At 40.6% G+C, this 17,446-nt stretch overlaps 1 protein-coding gene across 1 annotated transcript; it reads right to left on the bottom strand.

Moving 5' to 3' along the window:
- Positions 1-565: 565 nt before the first annotated feature.
- Positions 566-16,483, bottom strand: TUBD1 (tubulin delta 1). Its single transcript, XM_065897132.1, has 6 exons — positions 16,312-16,483; positions 14,578-14,725; positions 13,571-13,787; positions 12,613-12,844; positions 7,748-7,912; positions 566-720 (listed from the first exon to the last, which is right to left on the bottom strand). Exons 1-6 carry the CDS (start codon positions 16,481-16,483, stop codon positions 566-568), a joined length of 1,089 nt encoding a protein of 362 aa, XP_065753204.1.
- Between the last annotated feature and the right edge of the window lie 963 nt (positions 16,484-17,446).

Below are 17,446 nucleotides of genomic sequence, written 5' to 3'. Positions count from 1 at the left end.
AAGCTAAGAAGAGTACTGCTCTTTCAACCTCCTGAAAATGTTGTACCAATGCTTGTCACAGAGACCATTAGTTGTCCTGCAATACCTGTTCTCCCCTTCTTCTTTAGTAACAGAACCACCAAATTTTAACTGTGCTCATAGCCACCCCTGCAGCTAGATGTGGCACATGATCCAGTCCCAGTCGAAGGGATATAAACACAAGTGTGGTGTGTGACCCTAGAGGACCAGGCCTGCCCTTCTTTGCTTATTCCTATGTGATTTGATGGCTGAAGTTCAAACAGATGCCTTGCACTAAGGACAAAGCCACGAGGTGAGGATGACAGGTCAACCAGATTCAGGAAGAAAGAATTAAACCTGTCCTCTTGTTTACACCACATCTATTTTGGTATCCGGTCACACACTGATACAATGGTTACATTTTGTTACTAAAATACGGAGTTATTATTTTCCTTTCTTTAAGAATAAATTCAGGGACTTCTTTTTTTTCTTTTTCTTTTCTTTTTCTTTTCTTTTTTTTACCATGCATACCATGTACATGTGCAAAACGTACATCTTAATTTTCACCTTAACTTTGCTTACCCAGCTCCGCACTATGTACATCTTTCCCACGAAGGATGACCAAGTTAGCAATGGAAGTGTTAAAATGAAACTCCTTGTTGAGAGACATTTTACCACGCGTAGGAAGTCCTGATAAAGGAGGCCGTACCTGCCAATCAATACCTACCAAAAGAAAAAAAAGAGCAAGAGATTTTACAAATCGCCTTGAACAAGAAGAGAAAGATGTATTATAGTCTGTGTATTTTATATAAATTTCCATTTGATAAGTAAAAGTTGTGGCAGGGTGGGGTTCTTCTAAAAATTTAAACATTCTAATCTGGTTGACCTAAAGTGATTCAAACTACTCAGTCCTGAGAAAGGCATGAAATATTCTTCATCGAATATTAAAGGACGGTGGTAGGTGCAAAGGATGCAATTCTACAATGCAGTAAAAAGAAAGTAACTTCTGACACACGTAACAATGTGGATCAATATCAGAAGCCTGATGCTAAGTGAAGCAAGCCTGACTCAAAAGATTACATCCTGTTTGATTCCATTTACAGGACGTTCTGGAAAAGGCAAAACCATAGGAATAAAGTTCAGATCAATAGTTGCTTGGGGCTTTGAGTGGAGGAAAGAGGCTGTCTACAAAGGGGTATGAGGGAACTTTTTGGAACATGGAAATACTCTGTCTCAATTGTGGTGGTGGTTACACCGTTTAAGTGCGTCAAGATTCATAGAACTATCCACCTATAAAGACTGAACTTCATTCTGTATGTCTCTATGAACAAATAAACAAAATACATATAAAAATGTTAAGGGATGTAGAAACACAAAGCAAAAATAGGATTGAAAATTGAGGGCTTCCCTGGTGGTGCAGTGGTTGAGAATCCGCCTGCCAATGCAGGGGAAAGAGGTTTGATCCCTGGTCCGGGAAGATCCCACATGCCGCAGAGCAACTAAGCCCACTAGCCACAACTACTGAGCCTGCGCTCTAGAGCCCGCGAGCCACAACTACCGAGCCCACAAGCCACAACTACTGAAGCCCGTGAGCCACAACTACTGAGCCTGTGCTCTAGAGCCCGTGAGCCACAACTACTGAGACCACATGCCACAACTACTGAAGCCCGCATGCCTAGAGCCCGTGCACTGCAACAAAGAGTAGCCCCCGCTCGCTGCAACTAGAGAAAGCCTGCGCACAGCAACGAAGACCCAATGCAGCCAAAAATAAATAAATAAATTTATTTTTTTAAAATATACATGATCAAAAACAAAAATAGAGGGGACTTCCCTGGTGGTACAGTGGTTAAGAATCTGCCTGCCAGTGCAGGGGAAATGGGTTTGAACCCTGCTCTGGGAGGATCCCACATGCCGCAGAGCAACTAAGCCTGTGTACCACAACTACTGAAGCCCGCGCACCTAGAGCCTGTGCTCCACAACAAGAGAAGCCACTGCAATAAGAAGCTGGCGCACCGCAACAAAGAGTAGCCCCTGCTCGCCGCAGCTAGAGCGCACAGCAACAAAGACCGAATGCAGCCAAAAATAAATAAAGTAAATAAATTTATTAAAACAAAAATACGGACTTCCCTGGCAGTCCAGTGGTTAATACTCCACGCTTCCACTGCAGGGGGCACGTTTGATCCCTGGTCGGGGAACTAATATCCCACATGCTGCGCGGCACAGCCAATAAATAAAAAAATAAATCCCAGATGGGTTAAAATTTAAATATTAAATATAAAACTATGAAAATACTAGGAAATAATAGAGAATATTTTTATATCTTTGGGGTAGGTAAGGCTCAGAATCTATAAAGGAAGATTTACAGGTCTGCTCACATAAAAATGTAAAATTTCCATATAGTGAAAAATACCATACAAAAGACAAAAGTGATGGACAAAAATATTTACAATCCATGTAACAAAAAAGGGGTATAGGGCTTCCCTGGTGGCGCAGTGGTTGAGAGTCTGCCTGCCGATGCAGGGGACACGGGTTCGTGCCCCGGTCCGGGAAGATCCCACATGCCACGGAGCGGCCCGTGAGCCATGGCCGCTGAGCCTGTGCGTCCGGAGCCTGTGCTCTGCAACGGGAAAGGCCACAGCAGTGAGAGGCCCGCGTACCGCAAAAAAAAAAAAAAAAAAAAAAAAGGGGTATAAATCCACAATATTATATTTCCTTCCATCCAAGTCACCATTGATTAGAAAAAAAATTAAATTATTCACTTAGATTATTAAATTTTACACTTATTGAAGAGTTCTTTTAGAGTAAGTTTATATTTTTAAAAATCATATATCATTCTTGAGCATATATAAAAAAATATATGTAACGATATAACTTGATTAAGGTTTTCCTAAAACTTTTTCACATTCAGTGACTTTATCACTCTTTGTTTCAGCATTAATGATGCCTATGTGTTTTCACATTATTGTGCTCTGTGCCTCCAGAAAGTAGGTGGTGCGGCATTCCTTAAGGGAATCCATGAAAACACTAAGTCACTGGCTCTTAAACTGGCTTTGCAACCATGTAAAGCACATCTACCTTTGACTCCTGCTTAAGGAATGTTGCTAAACTTGTCTGTTTATTATGACGACTGCCTCTTCCCCACCCTAGCAGAAAACTAAAGGTTTACTTTCTGGAGAGGATATGACTGAGAGACTCTAGTCTGGAGAACACCAGGCAGAGGTAAGGGCAGGAAACATACCAAACCGGGAAAACCATGGCCCCTCCCTCCTCTTCCCCCAGATCACTGGGGCTTTGTGTAAACCCTCTTGAGCAGAATATCCAACACAACAGACAGGCAAATAGAATATCCAGAAGGACAAATGTACACTGGCTGGAGAGGGCAAAAAAAACTAGATTGAAGCAGGTCAGAAGGCTCTAGGGGAGATTTCTTAAAGAAGATGAAACTGACAGAATACTTGGATACAGGCAGACCTTGGAGATTTTGTGTGCTTGGTTCCAACCACCGCAATAAAGTAAATTATCACAATAAAGTGAGTCACACAAATATTTTTGGCTTCCCAGTGCATATAAAAGTTATGTTTATGGGCTTCCCTGGTGGCGCAGTGGTTGAGAGAGTCCGCCTGCCGATGCAGGGAACACGGGTTCGTGCCCCGGTCCGGGAGGATCCCACATGCTGCGGAGCGGCTGGGCCCGTGAGCCATGGCCGCTGAGCCTGCGCGTCCGGAGCCTGTGCTCCGCAACGGGAGAGGCCACAGCAGTGAGAGGTCCGCGTACCGCAAAAAAAAAAAAAGTTATGTTTACACTATACTGTAATCTATTAAGTGTGCAATAGCATTATGTCTAAAAAGAAATGTACATACCTTAATTAAAAAATACTTTATGGCTAAAAAATGCTAACCATCATCTGAACTTTAAGCAATAGCACCTTTTTGCAATAGTAACATCAAAGCTCACCGACCACAGATCACCATAACAAGTATAATAATAAGGAAAAAGTTTGAAACATTGCGAGATTACCAAAATGTGACACAGATATGTGAAGTGAGCAAATGTCGCTGGAAAAATGGTGCCAATAGATTTGCTCAATGCAGGGTTGCCACAGACCTTCAATTTGTTAAAGAACACAGTATCTGCAAAGTGCAATAAAACAAGGTATGCCTGTATATCAAGAAAAAATTTAGGTAAGTAGAGAAACAGTGTTGAATAATTGACAGGTACACAGAAAAACTAAGCAAACAAGAAAACAAGGTAATTATTAACTCCAAAGAAAACAAAAACATTATACAGGAAGGGAAAAGTAATCACAGGATATTTTGTTGCTCAGCTGTGAATAGCATTTACTTGGTCATGATAATGTAAAGCTGAATATCGATTTAACCCAGTGATGACACTTACTACCATATCAGAAGGATGAGCCTGTCTAGAGTGTGTTTTAGAGTTTAGGGGCCAGTGTTGGAAAAAAGCTAAATCCTAACCCTCCATGGTGGGAAGTAAATAGGTAATACCTAAATCATTGAAAAATCTGTAAATGCCAATAGATAAAAACAGTAAAAGAAACAGCAAAAGAGTTTTGAAAAATGGTTACCTCTGGGAAGGAGACAATAGAAGAAGGTTATGGACTGAAAGTTTTAACAACCAGCTTCGTAGAATTACCTGACTCTTTAATCTATGTACATATAATAAGTTAGGGCTCCTATATGGTAGGAAACTATGTAGCTACTAAAAAGAATAAGCATGTCTAAATGAATGAATTGGAATGAAGGCTACAAAATACTATGTCGAAAGACAGCTGCAGAACAAAAAATACATATAATGTGATGCTAGTTTTATTTTTTAAAGTCTGTTTATATACACCCTTAGAACTTTGAATCTCTAGTCCTCACATGAATAAATTGATCCAAACTAGAAAAAATAAATCAACTAATAAATTTTAAAAATAAGGTGTTGTAAATAAAACTTAAAAATAAATAAGTAAAATCCTACACCTGTTCCACCATGGTCTGTTGGGGGTGGGGTGTACTTAAAGAGCTATACCCAGGAAATCTCACCTGAGGAAAGTAAATCCACACCTGCACCTGCTTTTAGATGACAAGATTCTGGACTTTAGGCTGATGTGCTAATGGAATGTGCTAATAGGCTGATGTGCTAACTCTGGGGGTGCTTGGGAAGGGTTAAGTACATTCTGCAAATGGGAGGACATGATTCATTAGGGGACAGAGGGCAGAGGGTGGTAGCCAGCCTCAAGATGAACTCCAATGATCCTTGCCACCCGGTATTCATGCCCTTGTGTGGTCCCCTCCCCACAGGATAGCGCTGACCTTAACAACCAAAAGGATGGTGCACAATGATGATATGTGACTTCCAAAGCTAGGTCATAAGAGACATTGTAACTTCTGCCTTGCCCCCACTTGGGCCACTCATTCCTCCTGTTGCTATAGGACATGTAGAAACAGATACACGGCTGATGCTGATCTTAATGGGGTCAATCTTCATATAGCGCATTCTGATAACATATGAAGAGTTTTCAAACTATATCCTTCAACCTGGTTAGTGACAAATATATTTATTCATATGTTCATATTTATATGAAAACATTTAAGTGTTCAAAATTCTATAACTGTGAAAAAATGGTGACACTCTAAATTCCTATATGGGAAAATAACTAAACAAACTGTGGTTTATCGACCGAAGAGGGCTCAGAGCACCACGTCTTCCAGTGCCCTGAGGAACACTGTGTTCCTTGATAATAGGTATTGCCAGAAAAACAGGTCCTGTGGCCAAAAAGTTCAGGAAGCATTACTTAAGATGTGAACTTTCTACTTATCTCCAAATGTCAGGCACTACGATCTAAAATCTGTAAGGTACTACAAGCGAATGTAGAGGAAATCCACTTTCATAGTATTGAAACCTAACACTGTAATTTGTGGTAAAATATATGCTCCCCAAATAGTACACAGTAGTGACTTCCAGTTAAGTGCGACAGACTGAATATACCAGTTTACTCCCCAAATCTCACTAACAACACAGGGATTTTTTTAAAAGGCATAAACAAGAAAAAATGGAAGGAAAATAATGGCAACAAAAATTTGGAAGCTGGAAAGCAAATGAACCAGTGGTTACTGACTTAGCAACCAGGGAAATCTGAACTTTCTGCCCACAGTGGAGGTCCTGGAAGCAGGCCAGGCGCTTCTAAAGGAGGAGTAGTTAAAAATCTGTATGAGAGGCAGTGAGAGCCCCAGACCCTTCCCCACTCCTGCACTAGGGGGAGTGCCCCACCCTCCATCCGAGAAGAAGGTTTCTGCTCAGGAAGGGCTAAAAACCGGTGAGGCTCTAAAAAACAGCAGTAAACAAAACAAAAATCTCTGCCCTCATAAAGTTTACATGGTACTGAGATAAATGAAAGATCCACACTAAGGAATTCCAGAATGCTAGAGACAAAGAGAAAATCCTAAAAGATACAAGAGAGAATAAAACAGGATTAGGAATCAGATTGAAGTGGGACTTCTCAGCAGTAACACTGGAAGCTGGAAGCCATCGAGCAGTGCTTTCAAGACACTGAGTAAAAATGATTCCCAGCCTCGAATCCTATACCTGGCCAATCAAATATAAAAGTAGGATAATGACATTTGCAGCCTTAAAATTTTTACCTTCCCTGTACTCTTTCTTAGGAAGCTCCTGGAGGGTACTATCCATGAGGGAATTAACCCAGAAAGAGGAAGATCTGAAATCTAGGAAACAGGCTAGAATAAAGAAGGAGGCACAGATGCCAGTGCTGGCTGTTTATCAAGCCTGGAGAGTAACCAGTGCAGACTGGAACAGGAGGGGGAAGTCCTCCGGAAGGGATATCTCCAAGCAGATAATTAAAGTAATAAGATGACCTGATAGGTCTGAACATGCTGAGAAGGGTTTCATTTTTATGGAAAAAGTTTAGGGGCAAATTTGTAATAGGTACAAAGAATATCGACCAAATAAATTTAACTATTAACTCTAGGAGGAAAAAATAAACTGTACATGAAATAAAATGTAATCTGTGTATACAGTACATGGCTCAACTATGAATAATATCTACATAGCAAAAATAACACAGACAATGAAAACTGATCTAACCCAAAAGTATGCTTTAACTAGATTGGGAGGAGGGAGGGAAAGGTGTGTGGATGTGTATATAGGGGGTGTTAAGAAGATCCAGTTCTCAACTTCATGCTAGGAAGGCAACTGATAATATCTAAACCTGGAAAATAAAACAAATAGCGGAATATGCAAGATATTTAGAAATATGGGGGCAAATTCCAGAAGAAACATCTCAAAACACTGAAAGCAGTTTCTGCTGGGCTGAGGGGAAGTGTGGAATAGGCTGTTCTCTTCCTCATTATAAACTCATACTGGACAATTACTTGACTTTTTTTAAAAACTGAGATGTAATTTACACACAACACAATGGACAGGTTTATATAGACACTTAAGTGAGTTCTGACTCCTTGATTTTTTTAAAAAAACCTATGTTCATATATTACTTTGATAAAAATAAAATAAAAATAAATGTCACACTCATCTGAAATTTTTTTGAGAAATGAAACTGTGAAGCGATTAAGAAATCCTCCCAGGATGCTCTGGTGAGTTTTTTGCAGGAGCCTCCCTGGTCAGAAGAAGGCACCATTATTTCAACTGGATCAAGCCAGTTTATATTGAGAACTCCAGTAGAGGCATTTTTCCCAGCTTGTGGGCTGCATATTTTTAAAATACCCTTTACCTTCTTCCATTTTCGCATTAGAAATGAGCATCTGTCTCAAATGCTTGAGGAGGCCAGCCCAAGTAAATGTGCTGTATGCCAGTGAATTCTCAGACATTTGAGGAATGTTACGAACACCCAGCATCTTGAATTCTGGATGGGGAACTAAATTCTCCATTAAGTCTCCTGCAAAGAAAAAAAATCTGAACTAAATTTTTAAATTCCACGTTGTTTCCACTGACTCATACACAGCCATGATTTGATGGCTTGGGGGAACCAAATGTGTTTTCTCCTCCAAGGCCAAAATTGCTTAAAATTTAAAATGTAAATACAATTTCAGAGACGACGTCTATTAAAGACCACATATTTGCTTGATTTTGGCACCTATTTTAGCATGAGTGAAAAAAACACTTTGCCAAAAGGAAACGAGAATTTCTTTTTAGCTAAGAAACTGGAAATGTGAGTGAAATATTTAGCTAAACCCCAGGAAAACAAAATAAGCATGAGACGTAATATGCTTTTATTGTCTGTCATTCAGTGTTCACTAAATAGTCCCTTAGAAATTTTCCTAGATCTCTTATTTATTTTATCTGGTTAAATAATAATCAGAACCTCTTAACATCAAACTTTACTGGGAAAGAAGACAGGATTAGTAACTCCTGAACACAGGAATACACCTATTTTTAGAACCTTGTATTTGTAATGAAACAGAATTAAGGAGAAAGGCTAATTTGTTTTTCATTCAGAGCTTATTTTATGTGTTTTTAAAATATTTTTACCTTTTTAATATGTCATATATTTTATGTATTTTATATATTTTTTATATATTTATAGAAAATACCTAGAGGAGAAAGAAAAATCTTCTACCATAACATGAAATTTAAATTTTATGATAACGTTGAGTGCAAACTCATATCCTACGTCCTATGTTAAGAACAAATTTTGACACAAACATCTACAAAATGTTGCACAAATTGATCCTATGGCTAATGGAGTTCCCTCTAAACATAAGAATCCTTTTCTGTAAAATACCTAGAGCTGAATTCTATTGTATAGCATGCATAAAAAAGCAGCAGTCAGCAAATAATTCCTGAGGACTAACGCACAAATTGTTAAAATCTGCTTTCCCCCCAGCTTTCTTGTTTACCCACTCTCATCTTAACCATTCTTAACTTTGTCAAACCCTGTTATAGACCGACAGTTTGTGTCCCTCAAAATTCATATATTGAAATCCTTACCACCAAGGTGATGGCATCAGGAGGAGGTGGGGCCTTTGGGAGATGAGGTCTCTATAAAAGAGACCCCAGAGAGGTCTCCCATCCCTTGTGCCAGGTGAGAACACAGTGAGAAGACGGCCATCTGTGAACCTGGAAGCGGGCCCTCACCAGGCACTGAATCTACTAGTGCCTTGATCTTGGACTTTGAGCCTCCAGAACTGTGAGAAGTAAACTTGTGCTGTTTATAAGCCGGTCAGTCTATGGAATTCTTGTTATAGCATATTCCTACATAGCTTGCGGGATCTTACTTCCCCAACCAGGGATTGAACCCGGGCCATGGCAGTGAAAGTACCGAGTCCTAACCACTGGACCACCAGGCACTTCCCTGGACCTAAGTTTTTTAAAACTGAGCAATTGAAGGATCGAGGAGGAAACAGGCTTCTTCTGGGGGAAAGCTAAGAGATCTGTTTTAGACACATTATGTTTGGGACGACCATGAAATGTGTACACACAGATGTTGGGAAGGCTGCTGGATATAGAAATCTAGAGCTTAGGGAATTGGTCAGAGTTGGAGAGAAACTGGCCAGCTGGAGAATACAAATGGTGTTGAAAGCCATGGGACTGGGTCAGTCACCTTCGGAGAGGGTTCAAGACCAGCTTTTAGAGCTTAGGAAACGGAGGAGCCAAAGAAGGAGGGAAAAAACGGGAATAAAAGGAATAGTCATTGAGATAAGGAGGGAAATCAGGAGAGAGGCTGTCACAAAAGATGAAGAGGAGACTCAGAAGACAAGGCATCGGCCATTCCAAATTCTACTGAGATAAAATAAGGACAGTGAACGGGCCAGTGAATTTGACAATGTGAACATGCTTGCGACCTATTAAGAAAAGCAGTTTTAGAAAAGTGATGGAAGAGAAACTAGATCAGAGTGGGTTGAAGAGTGAATAGATGGTGAAGAAATGAGGACAGGGAGAATGGAGGCCCCTTTGAGGACAGTTGTTCTAAAGAATGACAGATAAGTGGGGAAATCATGAGAGGTGATGTCAAGGGAGGGCTTCTTTGGTGTGAAAGATGCCAGAGAGCCGTTGTAATGGCAGTGACCGAGGAAAGAGGGTTAATGACATGTGAGGATGAGAGATGAGTGAGGAATTAAGTCCCTGAGAAGAGAGAGGGAACGGGACCCAGAACCCAAGCGAGAGGCTGGCCTCTGATAGAAGCAGGATACTTCTCCCACTGTGACACAAGGTGAAGGGCAAGTGTGGACCCAGTGCCCTATAGTTTGTACATGGTAGTGGGAGTCAAGAGAGCGCCCATGGAACTGATGGCTTGGATCTTCCGAGGGCAGTTCACCGAGTTCATCACAATCTCCCCAAGGAACAACTGGACCAACCTGCAGACTCAACCTCCAACCAGCTCTCCACAGGCAATGGATTTTTCGAAAATAAAGGTGATTATGCCAACGACCTCCTTAAATCCTTCAGTGGCTTTCCCCTGCTCTGAGATTAATGAGGAGGCCTTTAAATGGCTTACAAGGACCTGCGAGGTTGGCCCCTGCTCACCACTCTAGCCTCAGGTTTCAATCATTCCCCACACCATTCTCTGTGCTCCAGTGACACTGGATTTCTCTCTTCCGAAAGGGCCACGCTTCCTTCTGCCACAGGGTCTTTCCACATGCTATTCCCCCAACATGCTACTCCTTTCTCCCTCCCTTTGCTTAGTCAACTCCAAGTCTTCATCCAGCTTTTTGCTCAAGTGTTACTTCCTCAGGGCAGCCTTCTTTCACCTCGTCAGCCTAAGTCTGGTTCCTGCGTGACTCATTCTCTTGGATCTGTACTCCTTTCCTTCAGAGCATTTAACTCAGTTTTTAATTATATGTTCTTAGTGTAATTATTTGTTTAATGTGAACACAATGTCTGCATTGGTTCCCCACTGGATCCCCAACATGTAGCATAGTGCCTGGTACATAGCAGGAAGCCAATAAATACTGGTTGAATGAACAGATGTGCAATATGCTAAGTACTGTGGAATGCAGAGAAATTAACAAGACACATGTCCCCAAGGAAGCTGCAAATTAGGAGGGACTATAAAACATGCATGTGACAGATCCTCTAAGGAAACACATGGTGCAGCATCTGGGAAGGGGCCAGAGGGAGACTTACTTTTGATTGCATATTCTTTTGTACTCCTTGAATAAATGTGTGTGTGTTACTTTTAAAGATAAGCAAACACACTTCAAGAAATAATAAAGGCAAAAAACATTAAGTGACATAAAAGAGATACAGAATGCCACAGGAGTTCAGAGAAAAAGGGTTACTTTAGGTAAAGGTCTCAGTAGGAAAGTTTATGGAAAAATTATCACTTGAATTGGACCCTACAGCAAGAGTAAGGTTTCAGTAGAGGCGAAGAAGGGAAGGAGGAAGTGATTTCTAAGAAGAAGGAACACTGAGCAAAGGGACCAAGGCAGGGAAGTACCAGATTGAAGAAAAAAGTGGAGACAGGATGAAAAGTAGGTGGGGAATCTATACAGAGGCGGCAGAAGGTGATGAAAACAGAAAGTTAGGATTCAGGGCATAAGGAATTATGACAAATCTGGTAGGTAATGCATGAGCCATAGAATGAGGGTTAAGTAAAGTACAGGATTAGATCTATGCACTGGGGAGGCTCATTTGGGGCCAGTGTGCAAGATGGATTGACTGCAGGGGGAAGAAGCAGGCAACAGGAAGGAAAGCGGTAATAGGACCACCTTAAGCCAGGAATGTCCACGTAGATGTGAGCTTTGGTTTTCATGAAAAAAAAAGGAGAGAGAGGGAGAGAGAGAGGAGAATAAAGAGAACTTTGTATTCAGGGGGAGTATGGAATATTAGTTGAGAGATACTGACCAAGTGAACCAATATCAGAGAGAGGGAAGTAAGAAGAATGCAGACAGCTGGCAGAGATGGCACCAACAGGTCTGAGCATACTGATGAGATACGAGGACAGTGGGAGAAATCCAGGTGACAGGAATTGAGGAAGAGGGGGCTGGGGAGTGAAGACAGGGGAAAAAATGATGAATCCATTCAGAACATGCTAAACCTGAAGAAGCAGATGGCAACTAAGAAAACTGGGATAGGCAACTATTTGGGAAAGAGAGTAGGACTGGAGGTATAGATTACGGAGTCCTTTGCATCTAGATGATTTGAATTGATAAAGCACCACTTGACAAATAACCTGAAAAAAGAATCACTTCTTTACAGAGTGATGAAAATGATGGTTGTGCAACTTTGTGAATATGCTAGAAAACACTGAATTGTACACTTTATATGGGTGAGTCGTATGGTATGTGAATTATATCTCCAAGTTTTTTTTTTTTCTTTCTCCAAGTTATTTTTAAAGAACAAAAAAAAGGGGATTTCCCTGGCGGTCCAGCGGCTAAGACTTTGCCCTCCAATGCAGGGGGTGTGGGTTTGATTCCTGGTTGGGGAGCTAAGATCCCAGATGTCTCGCAGCCAAAAAGCAAAACATAAAACAGAAGTAATATTGAAACAAATTCAATAAGCTGCTCTTTGGGAAGGTTTTCGAAATGAGGGAGACCTGAGTGTATCTTAGGCGGAGGGGAAGAGCCACAGAAGAACAACCTGCAGGCTTTCAGAGCATCAGACTTCTCTACAAATAACACACAGGAGGACAAATACCTAGTGGATTTCTTCTGTAGTGAAATGAGCCTTCCCCAGAGTAAGTAGGCTGGAACACACTTCCCAGCTGATGTGCGAGGACTTGATTTATATCACGGAAGGAGATCTGCTTGATATTCATCAGTTTCGCACAGATCTTATGAACAGCGTCATTCTCATGAACAAGGAGGGCATCTGAAGATCGGTACAAGTGAGAAAGTGTCAAAATGGAATTGTAGTTCTGAACAATAACCTGGAGGGAAAAAAAGGTCAAAGATAAGAAAGGCAGGAGAGAACAGTGGTTAAGAGGGTAGACTCTAAGGGCATCCTGCCTAGGTTCAAAGCCTGGCTCTTTCACTTTCTAGCTATAAGATCCTTGACAAGTTATTTAATCTCTCTATGCCTCAGTTTCCTCATTTGTAAAATGGGGATAATAATTATACCAGCCTCCTGGAGTTGTAAGGATGAATGATAGAATGCAAGTAAAGCACTTAAGAACAGTGCCCTTATTGAGTAAGGGCTCAATAAATGATGACTATTACTATCACACTGTGTTCCTACATCATTTCCTATACTGACTTATTTCACCTCTGTTTAATTACTTCTCCTACTAGGGTGATCAATAGGAAATTGGCCTATACAGAAATTTCCTTTCAATGGAAAGAAATGAAAATTCTTTGAAGGTTGGCAATGGCACGATGAGGCCAAGGTCCCTGCTTTACATGCTGTAGCCAGAGGGACTGAACCAGGAATGGGTTCCTGAGAGAAGATGCAGAATTGTCTTCTTCGGAATTTTTATGAATAAGGACACCTCATTTGTTTGGCAAAGTTAAATGAATTGTACGTGAAAGTACCATATTGTATAATCATTCCTTACACAGTAACTTAACATTTCCAAAGAAAGGGTAAGATCAATCTTTTACCTACATTTAACTGCAAAGAATACAAAATATAAATTTTTCAATTGACATGTTCATACCTCACCAGTTCCATAAGGCCATATAATCTGATTCATTTTCAAAGAGTTTGAGTACTGATCTTGTAAGTTCTGTGTAACGAAGGCTCCTAGCCCTGATCCCGTGCCTCCGGCCATACTCATTATGATGAAAAAACCATTCAAAGAATCACATTTCTCCACTTCCTTCTGGATTAGGTTCATTATAGATTCTTCGTGCCTAGGTCCATGAACAGAGTATCTATGCAATGCAAAAGAAACAAACACCTTTCAATTTAACCAGAGATGGAATGCAGAGAAAGACATAGGATAGCGAAGGCTTTTTAAACCTATGGAAGTGAACTAACTCTTAAGAAAGGTACAGGTGCCTGATTGACGAAATTTAAGATACACAAGTTAAATATTTTTAACAGGTGAATAGGACTGCTAGGAGAGTAAATTTACTGAGAGTAGAAAATTCTCTTTTATAGTCCATTCCTTTAGGCTGGAGACTTCAATTACCAGGTAGTTCTGCAAGTTTACGGTACAACATAATATTCAGTATTCATAACAATACTCCTAAAGCAGTGGTTCTAACTTTGCCGCACATTAGAATCACCTAGGGAAGCTCTGAAAAATCCCAACATTCAGACTTCATCCCAAACCAATTAAACCAGAATTTCTGGAAGTGAGCCCTAGTCACTGGAATTTTCCAAAGAACACTAGGCAATACTACTGCCTTGGCATATTTCCTATTAACTGGAATACCTGCCAGACAAAGATATTGTATTGACAATAAGTTAGCTGGCAGAACAACAGTGAAGAAGTGGAAAACGTTGCTGCAAGAGATCCTTGGTTTCATCATTACCTGAACCTGAAGCATAGACATACACGAGACAGAATGAGCGTCTTCTGGGTGAAGTCACGCTCTACATTTTAAAACAGCAATTTCAAAATTATGTGTTTGGTGTATCAACTGTGCAGTTGTAACTATACTATTAATCAACTATGCAGCTGTATCTAAACTGAAAATCACGAGGAATTATTCTTACCCATATGCCCAGTTGTTTCCAGAACCTTGTTTTTGACAGAAGCATGAATGCTGGCCATATTTCCATCGGCCAGAATGGGCAGCCTTTGACAGTGTTTGATTGATAACTTTAGGTTCCATGTCAACAAGTACAGCACGAGCAATTGGAACTAGAGAGGGAAAAAAATCAAAAGAAAAATATTGCACATGGCTTATTTGGGTTAACTCAGAGCATAAACTTCTAGGTCCAAAAAAAAAAAAAATCAAAGATTGAGGATAGGAAGAACTTTCCTTCTGCTTAGAAATTCAGGTGGGCAGCAGCAGGTATATGCAGATGTGTCATAATGCCTAGCATTGTGCTAGGCGGGTTGAATAAACGTGGGCTAAAATGATGACTGGGTCAAGTCTACAAACATCTGTTGAGTGCTTACAATGTGCTATGTACTGTGCTGGGAACACAGAGACAAAGACAACATCAATCCAGCCCTAGGAGGACCAGTGGGAGAGATAAAATACATCAACACTTAATCACAGTATGATGTGATATGACCCACAGCAAATCCACACTAACAGAGTAGTATTTTTATTCAGAGGTATAAAAATACCAAGGGCAAAAAAAGCATCTCAAGATTATTGAAGCAGAAGATGGAGAAAGAGGGGGTGTAAGAAGAGATGGATGGGGAGAGAAAGCAGGCAGGGCTCAGATCTTGGAAGTCCTTGTATGCAATGCTAAAAACCCTGAAATTTACTTTTTAGGCAATGAGAAACCACTGAAAATGTTCAAGCAGGGGAGGAAAGATGTCTTTTTTAATACGGTAGTGTGGACGATAGATGTGATAAACACAAGAGACCAGGCAGGGAAACTCAGGAGGATTGTCTTGAAACAGTCCAGGTGAGAAAGGACAAGAGCCAGAACTAAGGCAATGACAGTGAAGATGGAAAAGGGAGAAGAGTTTCAAGAGATGAGTAGGAGGTAAACTACGCAGATCTTGATGTTTGATGGTATGTGGGCAGTCAGAGCTAAGTTTTAAAGGAAAAATAATGAATGCCCTTGGGTATGGAGATGTTGAGTCTGAGGGACACATGAGAGACGCACGTGATGTTCACTAATCAGTCTGCAGCTTAGAAGAGATGCTAGGCTAGAGGTTTTAAGAGTCACTAGTATAAAAGATGTAGCAAAATTTGAGAGTCATTGAAATTGCCCAGAAAGAACTATACAAGTGAGGACAGAAGAGAGGCTGAGATGCAACCCCTAGAGAAGAAAAGTTCAGAGCGTAAGCAGAAGGAATTTCAAGGAGGGAATTTTACAGTTAATGTTATCAAATCTGGTAGAGAAGTTAAGTGAATTAAGAAAAGAAAAACAGTTACTGGCTCTAGGAATTAGGAGATCATTGGGAATTTTTCATAGAACAGCTTCAGTGGTATTGTAGAGCAGAAGTAGGATTACAGTTGGTTAAAGAGGGTTCTCCTTTGAGAATCTTAGATGAGAAGGCAAAGAGATGAGGAAGGAAAAAAGCTATAGTCAAGAGCTAAGTTTTGTTTGTTTGGTTTTAGATTGGCATGATCTGAGCATGCTCACGTGCTGAGGAGAAGATGTCACTGGAGAGGCAAACGTTAACACAGAAACAAAGGGCTGAGAGCAAAATCATTCCGTAGTAAGATGGAAGGGGATGGGGTTCAGACATCACGTGGAGGGCCTGGCCTTGAAGAGGCTGGTTATGTCAGAGTAAAGGAGAGGTCTGTGGACCACACATACCTCCATTTTCCTCTTCACTGAAGAATCTTTCTTTGCAAGATGCTTGATATGCCTCATTCTCCCTTTTAGAGCAGAGTCCCTGGGGACAGTGTGAGTCACTAAACAAAGCATCAAACACTTCAAAACCAATCTGATTGCCACATTGACCAAGCTGCACTGTTACTATTGACATGCTGAGACACAAACCAGGCTTACTCCCTCAAAACAGTGAGCAACCTGTAATAGAAAAAATAGAGTCATTGAGAGCCACTACATTACCAATAAAGAACAAATAAAATGCCATATATGTGAATATACATCACTAAAAATATAATTTGTAAGTACTATATATGTCTGTGGTGTTATAGACACGATAGCTATGTTGTCTAAGGAGCCAATCATTCAAGGAAGTTGGTTTCGGGATTCAGGATTACTGTACCCAAAACCATTCATACACAGCTCAATAGTTCCCAAAATCTCATTTGTAATCGCTATTTTCCTAAGCATGCATTTAAAACAAACAAAACAAAACAAATTCTGGTTAAAGGAATTTGTAGTGTACAGTTCACACCACAGGGACAGAGCGAATGCAGAAGTGAGCTAGCTCAACAGTAGCACATTTAATTAACATTAATTTTCTCTCTTCAAAATAATGACTTTCTCCACCAATCGCCTTTCTGTTCTGGTAACTACAGTAACACAAGAAAGTCTTTGTATTTAGCTCAGATGGGACAGCAAGGAAGACGAAGCTTGGGGAAAAAAAGACCAGATGAAATATTAGAGGAAGTATCCACTACTTTTAACACTGAACAGAGACAATTTTTGGTAACGACCTCACACCGGGTCTATACAGCACTGGAAAGAGCTGTGGCTTGTAAGCCAGACTCTGTACTTAACAATTATCAAACAACCTTGCAAAAACAGGTATCGTTATTTTCATTTTACAGAGAAGGAAACAGGCTCTGAAAGGTTACGCGACTTTCGCATGACCACTGCACTAGTAAATAGCAAAGCCAAGTTCTCCCTTTCTACACCGCCCCAGGAGTTCCCCATTAACCCCACTCACTGACAGCCTCAGGATCAGCCGTTTCTGTCCGGTTCAAACTTCAGAGTGGCAACCTTCTCATTATGCGCATGCTCACTTTCAATACCAAAA

The sequence above is a fragment of the Phocoena phocoena genome, chromosome 19 (assembly GCF_963924675.1).
Source record: "Phocoena phocoena chromosome 19, mPhoPho1.1, whole genome shotgun sequence".
In the NCBI taxonomy this organism is placed as follows: Eukaryota; Metazoa; Chordata; class Mammalia; order Artiodactyla; family Phocoenidae; genus Phocoena; species Phocoena phocoena.
This window is presented reverse-complemented; position numbering and strand designations above follow the sequence as displayed.

Bases quoted from the DNA above. Each gene is read 5' to 3' on its own strand.
- TUBD1 (XM_065897132.1), bottom strand. From the start codon at position 16,483: ATGTCAATAGTAACAGTGCAGCTTGGTCAATGTGGCAATCAGATTGGT. The intron at 12,845-13,570 runs GTATGAACATGT...TTTTCCCTCCAG, and splicing joins GGCCTTATGGAACTGGTGAG to GTTATTGTTCAGAACTACAA. The intron at 721-7,747 runs GTAAAGGGTATT...TTCTTTTGGTAG, and splicing joins TAATGCGAAAATGGAAGAAG to GTATTGATTGGCAGGTACGG.